The sequence below is a fragment of the Rhincodon typus genome, chromosome 28 (assembly GCF_021869965.1).
Source record: "Rhincodon typus isolate 14 chromosome 28, sRhiTyp1.1, whole genome shotgun sequence".
NCBI lineage: Eukaryota > Metazoa > Chordata > Chondrichthyes > Orectolobiformes > Rhincodontidae > Rhincodon > Rhincodon typus.
Window position 1 is genome coordinate 32,906,726 of NC_063359.1, and position 15,368 is coordinate 32,922,093.

The 15,368-nt window shown below is 43.4% G+C and overlaps 1 protein-coding gene across 1 annotated transcript in view; it reads left to right on the forward strand.

The window, feature by feature from the left end:
• LOC109918284 (hemicentin-1-like) overlaps nucleotides 1-15,368 on the forward strand; it is a 417,033-nt gene that overhangs the window by 123,295 nt on the left and 278,370 nt on the right. The window contains exons 10-11 of the mRNA XM_048613389.1: nucleotides 2,404-2,525; nucleotides 14,923-15,195. Of these exons, the coding sequence (XP_048469346.1) occupies nucleotides 2,404-2,525; nucleotides 14,923-15,195 (395 nt within the window). The remainder of the gene's footprint in view (nucleotides 1-2,403; nucleotides 2,526-14,922; nucleotides 15,196-15,368) is intronic.

Here is a 15,368-nt window from a genome sequence, read left to right on the forward strand (position 1 = left end):
TATCCTCACTGGCGTGTGGCACTGGGGGTAATCCGGAGATCACTACCCTTGAGGTCCTGCTTTTTAAATTCTTACCTAACTCCCTGTACTCATTTCACATCACCCCATTCCTTTGTCTATCTATGTAGTTTGTACCAATCTGCACAATGACCTCTGGCTGTTCACCTTCCTCCTTCAGAATGTTCTGCAACCGCTCAAAGGCATCCTTGACCCTGGCACCCGGGAGGCAAAACACCATCCTGGCGTCTCTTCTGTGGTCACAGACTCTTCTGTATGTCCCCCTCACAATTGAGTCTTCTATCAGTATAGCTGTGTCTGACTTCCCCCACTTCTTTCCGAGCCTCAGAGCCTGAGTCACAGTGCCACTGACCTAACTGCTGCTGCTAGCCCTGAAAGGTGACCCCCCCCCCCCCCAACAGTATCCAAAGTGGTATACCTGTTATTAAGGGGAATGGCCACAGGGGAACCCTGCACTATCTGCCTACTCCCTTTATCCCTTCTGGTGGTCATTCAGCTACCTGCAGCCTGCACCTTAGGAGTGACTACTTCACTATAGCTCTTATCAACGATGTTTTCTGCACCCCAATGATCCTGAGTGCACCCAGCTCTAGCTCCAGTTCCCTAATGTGGTCTGTCAAGAGCTGCAGCTGGGTGCACTTCTCACAGGTGTAGCCACCAGGGACACAGGAAGTCTCCCCGATCTCCCACATCCTGCAAGAGGAGCATGCCACTGCCCTAACTGCCATTCCCATTGACTTCAGTCTAGATAGAAAGAAAGTACAGTTGAAGAGTCCTAACATACTCTTACTTGTACCCCTGCTCAGCCTCCTCACGTCAAAACCTCTCAAGCAAAGGCCTCAGCACTTCTGATCTAACACTGACCCACTCCCTTAATGGCTGCTCCCTTGTACACCTTTACCTTGCCGGTTGACTTCCTCACAGAGCCCCTTTTTTGGTCAGAGGAGGAGGGAGGGTGGGAAACACCAATGTAGCATTTCAGGTTTAACCACACCTTGACACCAGATTCTCTCCAACATGCTGTACAGTTGTGATGACTGTGGGGATGTCTCCCACAATTCCACTGTGATGAATCTCAGCCACCCCCTGTTTCATTGCCCTTCACTGTCTCACGGAGGGTGTCCTGTGGAGGTCTCCTGTACAGTTGTAATGACTGTGGCTATGTCTCCCAGAATTATGCTGTGATGACTCTCCTTCAGAATGTTCTGCAACCGCTCAGAGACATCCTTTTACCCTGGCACCCGGGAGGCAAAACACCATCCTGGCGTCTCTTCTGCGGTCACAGACTCTCCTGTGTGTCCCCCTCACAATTGAGTCTTCTATCAGTATAGCTGTGTCTGACTTCCCCCACTTCTTTCTGAGCCTCAGAGCCTGGTGATCAGGACTGTATGCACTACTGTGTGGTCTAACCTATATTCCCTAACCATCCTGTGAGTGATGGGTCACTGTAGATGCTCTGTCACTGACCTAATTCAGATTTGTTCACGTGGAACAGAGTTAGGATCTTCCTACCCTGAAAGTTACCAGTTGAGCCAGAGGTAGAGGTGATTGAAATCTTTGCTTATCTGTATTTATCAAAGACCCAGAGATGGATGAAGTTTTGGATTGTTTTTAGATTGGGCCATTGTGATGAGGAGTTTCAATGTGAATAAACGGAGCTAGCAGCTTTCCACATTGGGCCATTGTGACGAGGAGGTAGGCTTTAGGGAGGCCCTAAAGGATTGAGGAAGTAGCGGAGAGGTGGGAAGTTTTATGGAAGGACTTTCAGAACTTGCAGTCAGGAAGCCTAAGGAAAACTGCCAGTGGTGTAATGATGGAAATAGAAGATGTTCAAGAGGCCACAATTGGATATTGCAGAGATTGTGTGACATCTTCTAGTGTTTGACTTTGATCTGAGTAGGCAGAAGATTGGTGACAGATAGTTGAATGGTGCTGAGCAGTGCCCAGCTAGGTTCAGTATCTTTAACAAGGCTTTTTCTTTCTAAACCGTATCGCCCCTAATAACTGTGGGAACAGTCTTCTTTTGTAAGTAGGTTCTTCAGTAGCCACATAACACAAAGTGGGACAACTAGTTGCAACATTGCATTTTCTTAGGCTTTATAACAAAGATACAACCTTGAAACCTGGAGGAACTGAATTACCGCAACAAGATAGGTTTTGTGACGATGGAATGAGTGCCAGTTGAAATAGCTTATTGAGAACCTCTAGTGGCAGAAACCCAATACTGCAGTATAACACCAGTTGAAGGAGCAGACGCTTCCTTCACATTGCGTGAACCCTTAACCAAATGGTATTTCTAATTTGATCCTTCAGTGGGACCATTGTGTTGTTCTGCTTTATGACTTTGTTTCTCATTACCTTACTGCTGAAATTTTGTCTTTTCAGAGACTCAGTGAATACTGCATGGGAAATCCCGAGTGTTTCTGGAGCTGATGAAGGTTTTTATGATTGTGTCGCTATCAGCAACTCGGGCACGGGCATAGCTCGAACATTATTGGTTGTTACTGGTGAGTAGTTAGTGATGTTCTGATTTGTGCATTGATACAATTGAAAATTTCATCCCTTTCTACCTTTTATAGAAAATATTCCACGTTACTGTGTTCCAAACATGATATTGTTACTTTTATATTGATAAAAAGAAAGAACGTGTTGCCGAAGCTTTTCATTATGCACACATCAGGACAAGTACAAGAATGCCAAATTTCAACCAATCCTGACAATGTATACTACAGAATAAAAGAGGACTGATTGGTTGCAAGTCAATTCTTATTGGCTGAGGCATTGGCATGAGGAAAGTATATGTAACCCAACTACAATCTGACTTCTACTCCTAAGTGAACCAAGCACCAGCATGATAGGCTGAATCACTTCTAAAGTTATACCATTCAAAGGTGTGAGTCAGCCAGTGGTCTACTGGTCTTGATCCCTCCTTTTCAGGAATCACCTTGCATCTGCTTGATCTCTGCTCAAAATGGTGGGTAGTAATTCATCCCTTGGCTTGGCACTAAACCACAATGCAGTATATTGGGGCTTCAATACCCTCAGCAATAGGCATTTTCTCATGGGACGTGAGTGTCACTGGCTAGACCAGCATTTACAACATATCTTTAGTTGCCTTTGAGAAGGCCTTCTTGAACCGGTGCAATCCATGGGTGTAGGTGCACTGACAATGGGTTAAGGAGGGAGATCCAGGATTTTGATCCAATGACACTGAAGGAACAGCAGCATATTTCCAAGTCAGGATGGTGAGTGGCTTGGAAGGGAATTTGCATTGGAATGCACATATGGTAGTGTTCTCATGCATGTGCTGCTGTTGTCCTTCTTGATGGTAGTAGCTGTAGGTTTGGAAGGTGCCATCTAAAGAACCTTGGTGAATTTCTGCAGTGCATCTTGTAGAAGGTACCCTACTGATGCTAGTGGTGGAGGGTGTGGATGTTTGAGGATGTGGTGCCAAACCAACAAGCTGCTTTGTTCTGGGTAGAGTCAAGTTTCTTGAATGCTGGTCCAATTCAGTTTCTGGTCAATCGTAACCCCCAGGATGTCGCTAATGGTAGATCTAGTGATGGTAATGCCATTAAATGACGAGGGGCAATGGTTAGATTCTCTCTTTTTGGAGGTGGTCATTGCTTGACATTTGTGTAGCTTGGAAATCACTTGCCACTAGTCAGTCCAAACCCGAATAATGTCCAGATCTTGCTGCATTTGGAGCTTAGAGAGCTTCAGATCTGAGGATTTGCAAATGATGCTGAACAATTGCAATTATCAATCAATATTCCTACTTCTGACATTATAATGGAGAGAAAATCATTGATGAAGTAACTGAAGATGGTTGAGCATAGGACACTCCCCTGAGGAAATTCTGCAATGATGTCCTGGAACTGAGATGACTAACCTGCCACTACCACAACCACTTTCCTTGTGCCAGATATGACACCTAAGGTGAAATGTGAGAACTAAGCTGCTGTTTATCCTGGCTGCAACCCAATTTTGATTTCTTTCTCTCATATTCTGAAGTCACTAACTTGTGCTGGTGTATGGTCTCAAAGGTGTCTTTCTTCCTCTGTGCGTCCAGATAGTGAGTTGTCAATAGGGGGTCTAATCATGAAAGGCCAACTATTTTGCAGCAAAATGTCCACCTGTTAATATTGAAGAATAGTACTAGCACCAACCTAGGGGCATTTGAACACACGTTCAGGAGGATGCCATTTAGCCCCTCCATTCTGTTCTGTCACTTAATGAGATCTGGGCTGATCTATAATGTAGCTTCATATATTCAACTTTGTTTCATATTCCCAAACACTTTTGGATAACAAAAAAATGATCAATATCAGTTTTAAATTTGAGGGTTAAGATGGCATCAGTTGCGAGGAAGCAAGTTCCAAACTTCTACCACCCTTTGTGTGTATAATTGTTTCCTAGCCCTCAACCTGCAATCCCCAACAAGTGGAAGTGGTTCTTCTCTATCCACTCTGTCTGTTCCTCTTATTATCTTGAAACATTTTATCAAATTACCTCCTAATCTTGTCAGTCCCAGCGAATACAACCCTTGGGTAATTCCTCATAGAAACACTAAACTGAAGTCTTGGTATCATTCCTGTAACTCTATATTCCAAGGCCTATATATCTTTCCTGAGATTTGTTGCCTGGCACTGATCATAATAACTGCAGGAGTAGTTTAACCAGGGTTTTAAATAGCTATACCATGACTTATACTTTCCTGTATTCTAGTCCTCTAGGTATAAAGTTCAGTATTCCATTAGATGTAGCAATGGTGACAAGAAGTGTGACCAGCTGCAGCTACTCACAGACTGCATGGTTCAGTTGGAGAAGCAGCTAGACACACTGTGCCACATACAGTGGACGGAGAGAGTGATAGACACTAGCTTTAGGAAAGTGGTCACACCACAGGTCCAGACAGATAAGGTGACCGCCAGGAGAGGCAAGAGTGCAGGAGTCTCCTGTGGCTATTTCCTTCTGAAACAGGTTTACCGTTTTGGATACTGTTGGGGGGATAGCCTCTCGGGAGATGGTACCGGCAGTAGCCAGGCCTGTGGTACCACAACTGGCTCTGCTGTAGAGCAGGGTGAGGCAAAGTCCAGGCGAGTGATTGTAGTAGACTCGATAGTCAGGGCACAGACAGGCGTTTCTGTGGCCGTGAACAAGACTCCAAGACGGTGTGTTGCCTCCCTGGTGCCAGGGCCCTGGATGTCTCTGAGCAGGTACAGGACATCCTGAAACGGGAGGGAAAACTGACAGAAATCATTGTCCACATTGGCACAAATGACATAGGTAGGAAGAAAGAAGAGGTCCTGTGAGGACAATTCAGGGAGTTAGGTAGGGAACTAAAAAGCAGGACTACAACGGTAGTAATCTCAGGATTACTACCTGTGCCATGGGCTAGTGAGGCTAGGAACAGAGAGAGAGTACAGTTGAACATGTGGCTACAGAGCTGGTGTAGGAGGGAGGGCTTTAGATATATGGATCTTTGGGATGTCTTCTGGGAAAGGTGAGACCTGTACAAGAAGGACGGGTTGAACTGGAGGGGCACAATATCCTGGCCATGAGGTTCACTAAAGCTCCTTGGGAGGGTTTAACCTAGCGTGGCGGGGTTGTGGGAACTGGAACAACAGGCCAGTAAATGCAGGGACTGGGGACAAAAGGAAGACTGAGATATGCATAGCATAGAATAAGAGTAGGCAGAGGGAAGTCGTGGAGCTCAGAGGGTCTGGAGGTTTGGAGTGCATTTACTTCAATGCAAGAAATATAACAGGTAAGAGAGATGAACTAAGAGCATGGATTACTGCATGGAATTATGATGTTATTGCCATTACGGAGACATGGTTAAAGATAGACAGGACTGACAGCTTAACATTCCAGGCTATCGCTGTTTTAGATGGGACAGAAAGGGAAATAAAAGGGGTGGGGGAGTTGCATTGCAGATTAGGGATCACATCATAGCTGCGTTGAGGGTGGACATATTGGAAGGATCTTGCATTGAGGCATTATGGGTGGAGCTCAGGAATAGGAATGGTGCAATCACAATGTTGGGAATTTTGGATAGACCTCCCAACAGCCCATGGGAGACAGAGGAGCAGATAGATAGTCAGATACTAGAAAGGTGTGAAAAAGCAGGGTAGTTGCAGTGGGTGACTTCAACTTTTCTCTTATTGACTGGGACTCCCATCGAAGCAGGAGTTCGGATGGAGAGTATTTTATTAGATGTGTCCGGGAGGGCTTTTTGAGACAGTATGTTGACAATCCAACCAGAGAGGAGGTCAAACTAGACTTGGTATTAGGGAATGAGCAAGGACAGGTGATCACTGTTTCAGTAGGAGAGCATTTTGGGCTTATTGACCATAGGAATCATAGAATCATTGAACCCTACAGTGTGGAAACAGGCCATTTGGCCCAACAAGTCCACATCGCCCCTCTGAAGAGCATCCCACCCAGACCCATTCTCCTACATTTCCCATGTCTAACCCACCTAACCTAAACATCCCTGGGCACTACAGGTGATTTAGCATAGCTAATCCACCTAGCCTGCACATCTTTGGACTGTGGGAGGAAACCAGAGCACCCGGAGGAAACCCACGCAAACACAGGGAGAATGTGCAAACTCCACACAGTTGCCCGAGGCTAGAATCAAACCCGGGTCTCTGGCGCTGTGAGGCAGCAGTGCTAACCACTGTGCCACCGTAACTCTAAGATTTCGAGTAGTCATGAACAAGGACAAGAGTGGCTGTTGGGTGAGGGTGCTTAATTGGGCAAGGGCTAATTACATCCAAATTAAACAGGAACTGGAGAATGTGGATTAGGAGCATTTATGAGAGGGCAAATATATATTTGACATGTGGGAGGCTTTTAAAGACCAGTTGATTAAAAGTACAGAAACATGCATGACCCTGCAAAACTGAAGGATATGAATGGCAGGATTCGGGAACCATGGATGACAAAGAAAATTGTAAGCTGAGTCGAAAGGGAAAAAGAAGCATATGATAGGTTTAGGCAGCTACAAACTGTGAAGCTCTTGAGGAGTATAGAGAAATTAGGAAGGAACTTAAACCCGGAATTAGGAAGGCTAAAAGGAGCCATCAAATGTCTTTAGCAAACAGGGTCAAGGAGAATCCCAAGGCTTATTATGCATTTATTAGAAGAAAGTGGGTAGCAAGGGAAAGAGTAGGCTCACTCAATGACAATGGAAGGAAGTAATGTGTGGAGCCACAGGAAGTGGGAGAGATCCTTAATGAGTACTTCATTTCATTATTCACCAAGGAGAAGGACATGACTGATGTTGAGGTCAGGGATGAGTATGTGAATGCTCTAGAGAATGTCAGTATATTGAAGGAGGAAGTTTTGGGTATCCTAAATTGCATTAAGATAGACAAGTCCCCCAGGGCCATATGGGATCTATCCCAGGCTGCTGTGTGAGGCAAGGGAAGAAATAGCTGGGGCACTAGCAGATATCGTCACATTCTCTTTGACCACAGGCAAGGTTCCAGAGGACTGGAGATTAGCCAGTGTTGTTCCCTTGCTTAAGAAAGGAAGCAGCAATAATCCAGGAAATTATAGGCCAGTGAGCCTGATGTCTGTGGTGGGGAAGCTGTTGGAGAAGATATTGAGGGACAATATATATGCACATTTGGAAGAAAATGGACTCATTAGTGACAGGCAGCATGGTTTTGTACAGGGAAAGTCATGTCTCCCCAACCTGATTGAATTTTTTGAAGTGACAAAGATAATTGATGAGGGAAGGGTTATGGATGTAGTTTATATGGACTTTAGTAAGGCATTTCATGAAGTCCCACATGGAAGATTGGTACAAAAACTAAAATCACGTGGGATTCAGGGTGGGCTGGCTAGATGGATACAAAACTGGCTTGATCATAGACAACAGAAGGTAGCCGTGGAAAAGTGTTTTTCAGAATGGAGACCGGTAACTGGTGGTGTTCCACAGGGATCAGTCTAAGGTCTTCTGTTTTTTATAGTATATATAAATGATCTGGGAGGAAAATGTGGGTGGTCTGATTAGTAAGTTTGCAGATGACATAAAGATTGGTGGAGTTGCTGATCGTGCCGATGATTGTGGAAAGGATACAACAGGATATAGATAGGTTGGAGACTTGGGCACAGAAATGGCAGATGGTGTTTAATCCAGACAAATGCAAGGTGATGCATTTTGGAGGATCAAATTTAGGTGTGAATTATACTGCAAATGGCAGAACCCTTAGGAACATTAACATATAGACGGATCTTGGCATGCAGGTCCACAGTTCCCTAAAAGTAGCAACACAGGTGGCCAAGGTAATTAAGAAGGCATATGGCATGCTTGCCTTCATTGGCTGGGGCATGGGGTACAAGAGTTCACAAACCATGTTGCAGCGATCTAAAACCCTGGTTAGGTCACATTTGGAGTTTTGTGTGCAGTTTTGATTGCTAAACTACCAGAAGGACGTGAAAGCTTTGGAGAGAGTACAGAGAAGGTTCATCAGGATGTTGCCCGGTCTCGACAGCATTGGCTATGAGAAAAGGTGAAAAAGATTAGAATTGTTTTTACTGGAAAGACGGCAGCCGAGAGGAGATCTGATTGAAGTCTACAAAATTATGAGAGGCATAGATAGGGTGGATAGTCAGAGGCTTTTCCCCAAGGTTGAAATTTCAATTACAAGGGGACACAGGTTCAAGGTGAGATGGGGGAAAGTTTAAGGGAGAAGTGTGAGGAAAGTTTTTCACACAGAGAGTGGTAGGAGCCTGGAAAGCATGCCAGAAGAGGTGGTGGAAGCGACATTTAAGAAACATCTGGATGGTTACATGAATAGGGAGGGGGTTGAGGGACATAGACCGAATAAGGGCAGAAGGTTTGTTTTATCGTTTAGTTAGGGCATGATGATTAGCACAGGCTTGGAGGACCAAAGGGCCCTAACCTGTGCTGGATTTCTCGTTTGTTCTTTTGATCTTTGTTAGCCTTTTTGTTTTGATATAACATTTCAAGGCTTTAGCAAAAGTTTGTTTAGACTCCACTGGTTTGAGTTTACACCATTTAGACAGTACCCGGCTCTAGAGCTTTAAGGTGCAAAGTGGATGATTTTCCTTTTGCTTACATCAAAATCCAGTTTTGAGCAGAACTGTGGCCTAGTCCTGTTTGGTGATTTGGTCTCATTATCAAGACATGAAACCTTCTGTCAGATTACACAATGGCAGAATTGAAATGCTCCTTTGCAGTTGGGGAAATGGGGAGGGAAAATTCCAGGGCTGGCTCATTCCACTGTGGCATGTTATCCTTGAATATTGATAGGGCAGCAACGGAGTAGAAACACTGTATTGAATCTAGATTTGAGGTGGATGATTCAGTGAGTGCATGAAAGAAGCCAAACTGTTGTGGCCCATCTGTCAGGGGAGACAATACTTAATGGAAATATTGCTGTACCAGTAACCCAAATATCTGGCCTAATATTCTGGAGGCAAAGTTCAAAACCCACCATGGCAGCTCATGACTAATACGCTTTAGAGAAGGAAATCTGCCAGTATTTCCCATTCTGCCCTACGTGTGACTTCAGACCCAGAGCAATGTGGCTGACTGTTAACTGCCCTCTGAATTGGCTAAGCAGGCCACTCTGTTTAAGAGGTAATATGGATGGTCAAGAAATGCTGTACCTGCCGGTGACAGTAACATCCCATAAAACAACAAGGGGTAAGCAAATAGATGCTTCAGGCCCAAAGCAATTCAAATGGAAAACAAGACAGTTGAACTTTTATCCTTCTCTAGTCCTGGGAAACAGGGCTCATCCTATTCGGCTCTGGCTCAGTTGGTAGCACACTTGGCTCTGTCCACCTTGGTTCTGGACCCACACAAGGGCTTGAGTGCCTAAAAATCAAGGCTGAAACCTGCATTGTCAGAGGTGTTGTCTTTTGGATGCAATGATAAACCAAGACCCCATCTGCCTGTTCAGATTGATGTAAAAGATCCCATGCTACTATTTCCAAGAAGAGCGCGTGAATTGTTCATGGTGCCAATTCTCTGGTCAATATCTATTTCCCAAATAACATTTTAAAAAGAACCAGATTATCTGATCATTGTCATAATTAAAGAAAAATTGCAGACTGCAGATGTTAGTCTGTGATTTTGATACAATCAGAGCAGAACCACCTCTGAAGTTTGTTCCCTGATTATCAGTATTTTGCATAGAAAATTTCCACAAGCAAGTTTAAAAATATACCAGATTCCAGGTGAATTACAAAGCATTAACAAATGATTGAACTCATTTGTGGTCTGGGGCTGTGATAGTATTACTGAAGATATTACTGCAGATGTTGAAAAGCCATGTTGATGTTGCTAGCAAGCAGAAATGCACCACTTTTCTCTGTAAGGATAATTAGTCTAGACATTATAAGGAGAAGGGGGATAGGCTGGGACTTTTTTTCCTGGAGTGTAGGAGGCTGAGGAGTGACTTTAAAGAGGTTTATAAAATCATGAAGTGCGTAGATATGGTGAATAGCCAAGGTCTTTTCCTCAGGGTAGGAGAGTCCAAAACTAGATGGCATAAGTTTAAGGTGAGGGGGAAAGATTTAAAAGGGACCTAAGGGTCAACTTTTTTCACACCAAGGGTGAAGCTTATACAGAATAAGCTGCCAGAGGAAGTGGTAGATGCAGGTACAATTGCAACATTTAAAAGACATTTGGACAGGTGCTTTGAACAGGGAAGGTTTAGGGGGATATGGGCCAAATGCAAGCAAATGGGACTAGTTCAATTTAGAAAGACTGGTTGGCATGGACAAATTGGGCCAAAGGGCCTGTTTCCATGCTGTATGACTCTTAAATACAACTTGATAATTTTAGCCTCTTCCCACAAACCAGTTATCATTTCTTTATTTTGGTTTTAATTTGAAGCAAACTATTTTACAGTTCCCATCAAACAAACATCAAGCTGCAGTGCTCTATTGTCTTGATAATATGTACAGCTGTTGATCTGCATTATTTTGTGACAGGGTGGCAGTGACGGCCCACAGTCTCTGCGTAGTTGCTGTTTGCAGTGCCGATGGCATATGGATGGATAAGCAAACTGAAAGTTGACAGTGTATCTCTCTGTTTTGTACTTGTCAAGTTGGGGTTGTTGGCTCTGCATCTTCCAGCTCAGATGCAACAAGGTTTAGGTGGTGTCTCTGCCTGCAATGAAATATCTCAGCCGTAACCTCAGAAAAACTCCCACTGTGGCATTTTCCTTTAAATTAGACAGGTTTCTTGACAAATATTGTCCTATTCTGATCAAAAAGAGGGAAGCTTCCTCTCAGCACTCTGAGCTGAGGTTAAATTCAAGTCTCTGAGATACATTGTCTTGTCTAACCTCTGTAGATTCCTGTAGGAGGTAATGTTTTGAATATTAAGGTGCTAAATGGAGCCATTACTCTTAGCATATGCAATAGCAGTTGACATTTATATGGCATCTTTTAAGGTATTAAAATGTCCCAAGATTCTTCACAGGAATAATTATTGAATAAAAGTTGGCACCAAGCCACATAAGGAAGGCATTAGGACAGTTGACCAAAAGTATGTTCAAACGAATGCCTTTTAAGGAATGTCTTGAAGGATGTGAGAAAGTCAGAGCTCTAAGGTTTTTGAGTAGGTTTGTAGAATGAAACCAGAAGGGAACTAACACCCCCTGATTCTATGGCCTCCTGAAGGTACACAAACCGGAAGTACCCTTCAAACCCATAGTCTCCCTGCCAGGCACACCATCAGATAGATTAGCCAAGGAGTTACAACGGAGACTAAAGCACCTCATCAGCAAGTCACCCTACTCAATCCACTCAGCTCAAGAGTTCCTCATTTCCATCAAGGACATAAGAATAGACGACAACAAGACCATGGTATCATTTGATGTCACTGCCCTATTTACGTCGATAGACATACCACTAGCAAGAGAAACACTGGCAACACTACTGAAACACGAACAAGACCTGAGTGACACCATCTCCACAGACAACATGCTGAAGTTACTGGACTTATGCCTCACGACCCACTTTACCTTTAATGGCTAAATATATGAACAGATCAACGGGACACCCATGGGATCACCTATCTCTGGACTAATAGGTGAAGTGATGATGCAGAGACTTAAAAACATGGCCCTTCCACGAATCCAGCCGAAACTATGGATACGATAAGTGGACAACATCTTCGTCATTATTAAATGGACCAAACTAGAGGAGACATACCAACTAATAAACAACACTGTCACCGGGATCAAATTCACCAAGGAAGAGGAAAAGAACAAACAGCTCCCATTCCTGGACGTCATAGTGGAACGCAGGACCAATGGGGAATTCCTAACAAAGGTACACAGGAAAGCCACACACTCTGACCATGTACTGAATTTCAACAGCAACTACCCTAATACCCACAAATGAAGTTGTGTGAAAACACTATTTAAATGGGCAACGACACACTAGGCAACACAGAACTACACCAAAAAGAAGAAGAGTACCTCCTCCAAGTGTTCAAGGACAACAGATACCCAAACAATTGGGTCAGAAAATGCCTATTACACGAACAACACCAGGAAGGTACTGCACGCCCTGACACACTCATCACGCTACCTTACATCAAGAACACATCTGAACTGACCACAAGGCATCAGAGTAGCACATAAACCTACATCAACCCTACGCCAACTGCTAACCCATAACAAAGACCCATTACCTTCTATAGACCGACCAACGTCATATATAAGATCCCCTGCAAAGACTGTGACAAACGTTACATTGGACAGACAGGAAGAAAATTGGCCACAGGAGTACACGAACACCAACTAGCAACAAAAAGACACGACCAATACTCACTCATCTCCTTCCACGTGCATAAGGAAAACCACCAGTTTGATTGGGACAACACCAGGATCCTGGGACAGGCCAAGCCGGGACAAGCATGGGAATTCCTAGAGGCTGGTTCTCCACTAAGAAGGCCATCAACAAACACATAGAGCTAGACCCTCAATATACTCCACTGTGAAGGAAAACCAGAAGTGAGGTAACCCAGCTCAACGGACACCAGAGTTTAAATACCAGGTGGGAAAACACAACAGTACTTAATCGGAGGCTGCACTGATGACGTTACCCAGCAGGGTAATGAAACATCTGTGGAACAACGAACCAGCTCGGTGAGCCAACCACCCACAAAAGTCAGAGCAGTTTAGGTCCAGAGCCCAGGGTTCAGTCAAGTGGACTTCAATGGTGGGTTAATTGACATTGGGGTTCTATGAATCACCTCCTGTTTGCCATTCAGTGACATATCGATAAGTCATGTCTGTGGTTTTAATGTGAAATCAGGTGAGGCTGTAATTGGCTTTCTGGTTGATTAACTGGCCACCCATGTGTTGTGCTTGCTTGAGTCAGTCCAATCAGTATAGGTGAGCAAGTTGCTAAAAATATTTGTCAGGCAGATACTTGCAATATTCATTTTTGTCAGCCTTTTCTTAACACTTTACTGTCGTAAATATGTTGGCTCTGAATAGATGATGGTTTTGTGGATTTGGCCAACCTCCACTGTTTTATCTGAAAGCCTGTTGATTATCATAGATCAAAGAACAATGGGTGGTCTTATATTCTTTGGCCCCAAAGTGCATGTTAAGCCTATACTCAATGTATAAATTGTCACCCTATTTTTCATCTAATAAATGCATGTGTAGCATCACACTCGCATTAGAAGTTGGCCTCAATTTTTAAGCCCAGACATAAATAAATGTTTAGGATTTTATGCAGCTTCCAAATCAGCACAGGGGATCAAACATAAGGGTTATGTTGCCAAAATGATGTTTGGTAATTTAGGACTCACCCACACGGAGCAGGGCAGTCACAGGTGACCAATAAACAAAAGAGATTCTCTGGCAAAGATAATTTATACAAAGCTGGTTTAAGGCTACAAGTCATAACATTTGCAAATAACTGCTGCAAAGAGGAAATTCTGTGTTACTGAAAAACTGGTGTGAGAATGGAAGAGGGAATCTGCCATGAGGAAGGTGCCCTGGATAAATGTGCCATAGAAGCAGGAACCAGCCACTAGTTTGGTGTTCAGAAGCATGTATTGAAATAGTTCTTTGGAAGTAATCAGAATGGTTATAGTGTCACCAGAAACACAGTGTGCATGAACACACTGAAGTGAGCCAACTCAAACCGTGAGTCCAGCAAAATTTTCTGCAGTTGCTTTATAGAAGAAAAATATCTTGTGCTGCAGCAGCAGACCAAAATTTCTCTGAGATAACTAAATATTTCCAGCAATTCATTATCAGACAGTGGCAAAAGTTTACATCAACGTTATTTCACATTTTCAACATGTACAAAATCTTATCAAGTTCGATATGCTAAGCAGCTGAACATTCAAGTAGTAGAAAATCCAATTCAGTGGTTAGAGAGGAAGTTGATTAGTTGTGGAGGAATGACTCTGAAACTCAAAGCACCAGATTTTGTTTAGAGTGGGATCCTTTCAGTGATGCCATAGCCAAAGTGACTCAAGATTAATTCGATGAGCTCTATGTCAGAGCAGAAAATGATAATTTTTTAAAAATCATTAAGTTGTACTTCAAATTATCCTGGCGTTATTTCATTAAATAGAATGTGACACGTTGATCTAATTTGAATTGGACTAATATTATGACATCTTTCATGCTTTAAGATGGTGATCACCAATACAAATATCAGCAGTTCATATATTATACTCGATATATAAGTCAATTTCTGTTTTTGGAGTTTATACACAGTGATCTAAGGGGTATTAACATGACTCTGAGACTTCCTGACCAGCCCTCGTTGAAACATTTGATTTATATTTATATATGTAGAATGGGATGTGTAAGATAGACTAAAAATCACTTGTGCAATCTTCATTCACTGCTGTTAACCCTTTTTTCTCCACAGAACCGCCTCCTAATGTGAAAACCCCTCAAAACGTCACGGCATTCCCTGGGGATCAGGTGGTCCTGACATGCAACGTTCTTGGAAGCATCCGATATAACATTACCTGGATGCGAGATGGAACTGAGCTTCAGGATGACAATGAGAACATTACTCCTTTGAGAAACTCATCATTAGCATTTTGGAATGTGCAGTCAGAGAATGCTGGACGCTACGAATGTGTGGCAGTCAATATGCAGGGATCAAGTCGTGCTTCTGTGTGGTTGTTTATCTCCGGTGAGAGTGAATTTTGATAATGTCTATATTTGGTTGTGTAAAATGAATCTGATTCATTTTCACTACTTTCCTGAAGGCTACTAAACAAATTGGGCGATTGTGGACATTTGGTATTGTAACATCAACTAAAAGATTTGAGAATTCTTACTTGATCTCTTTGGGAAAAGAGATTT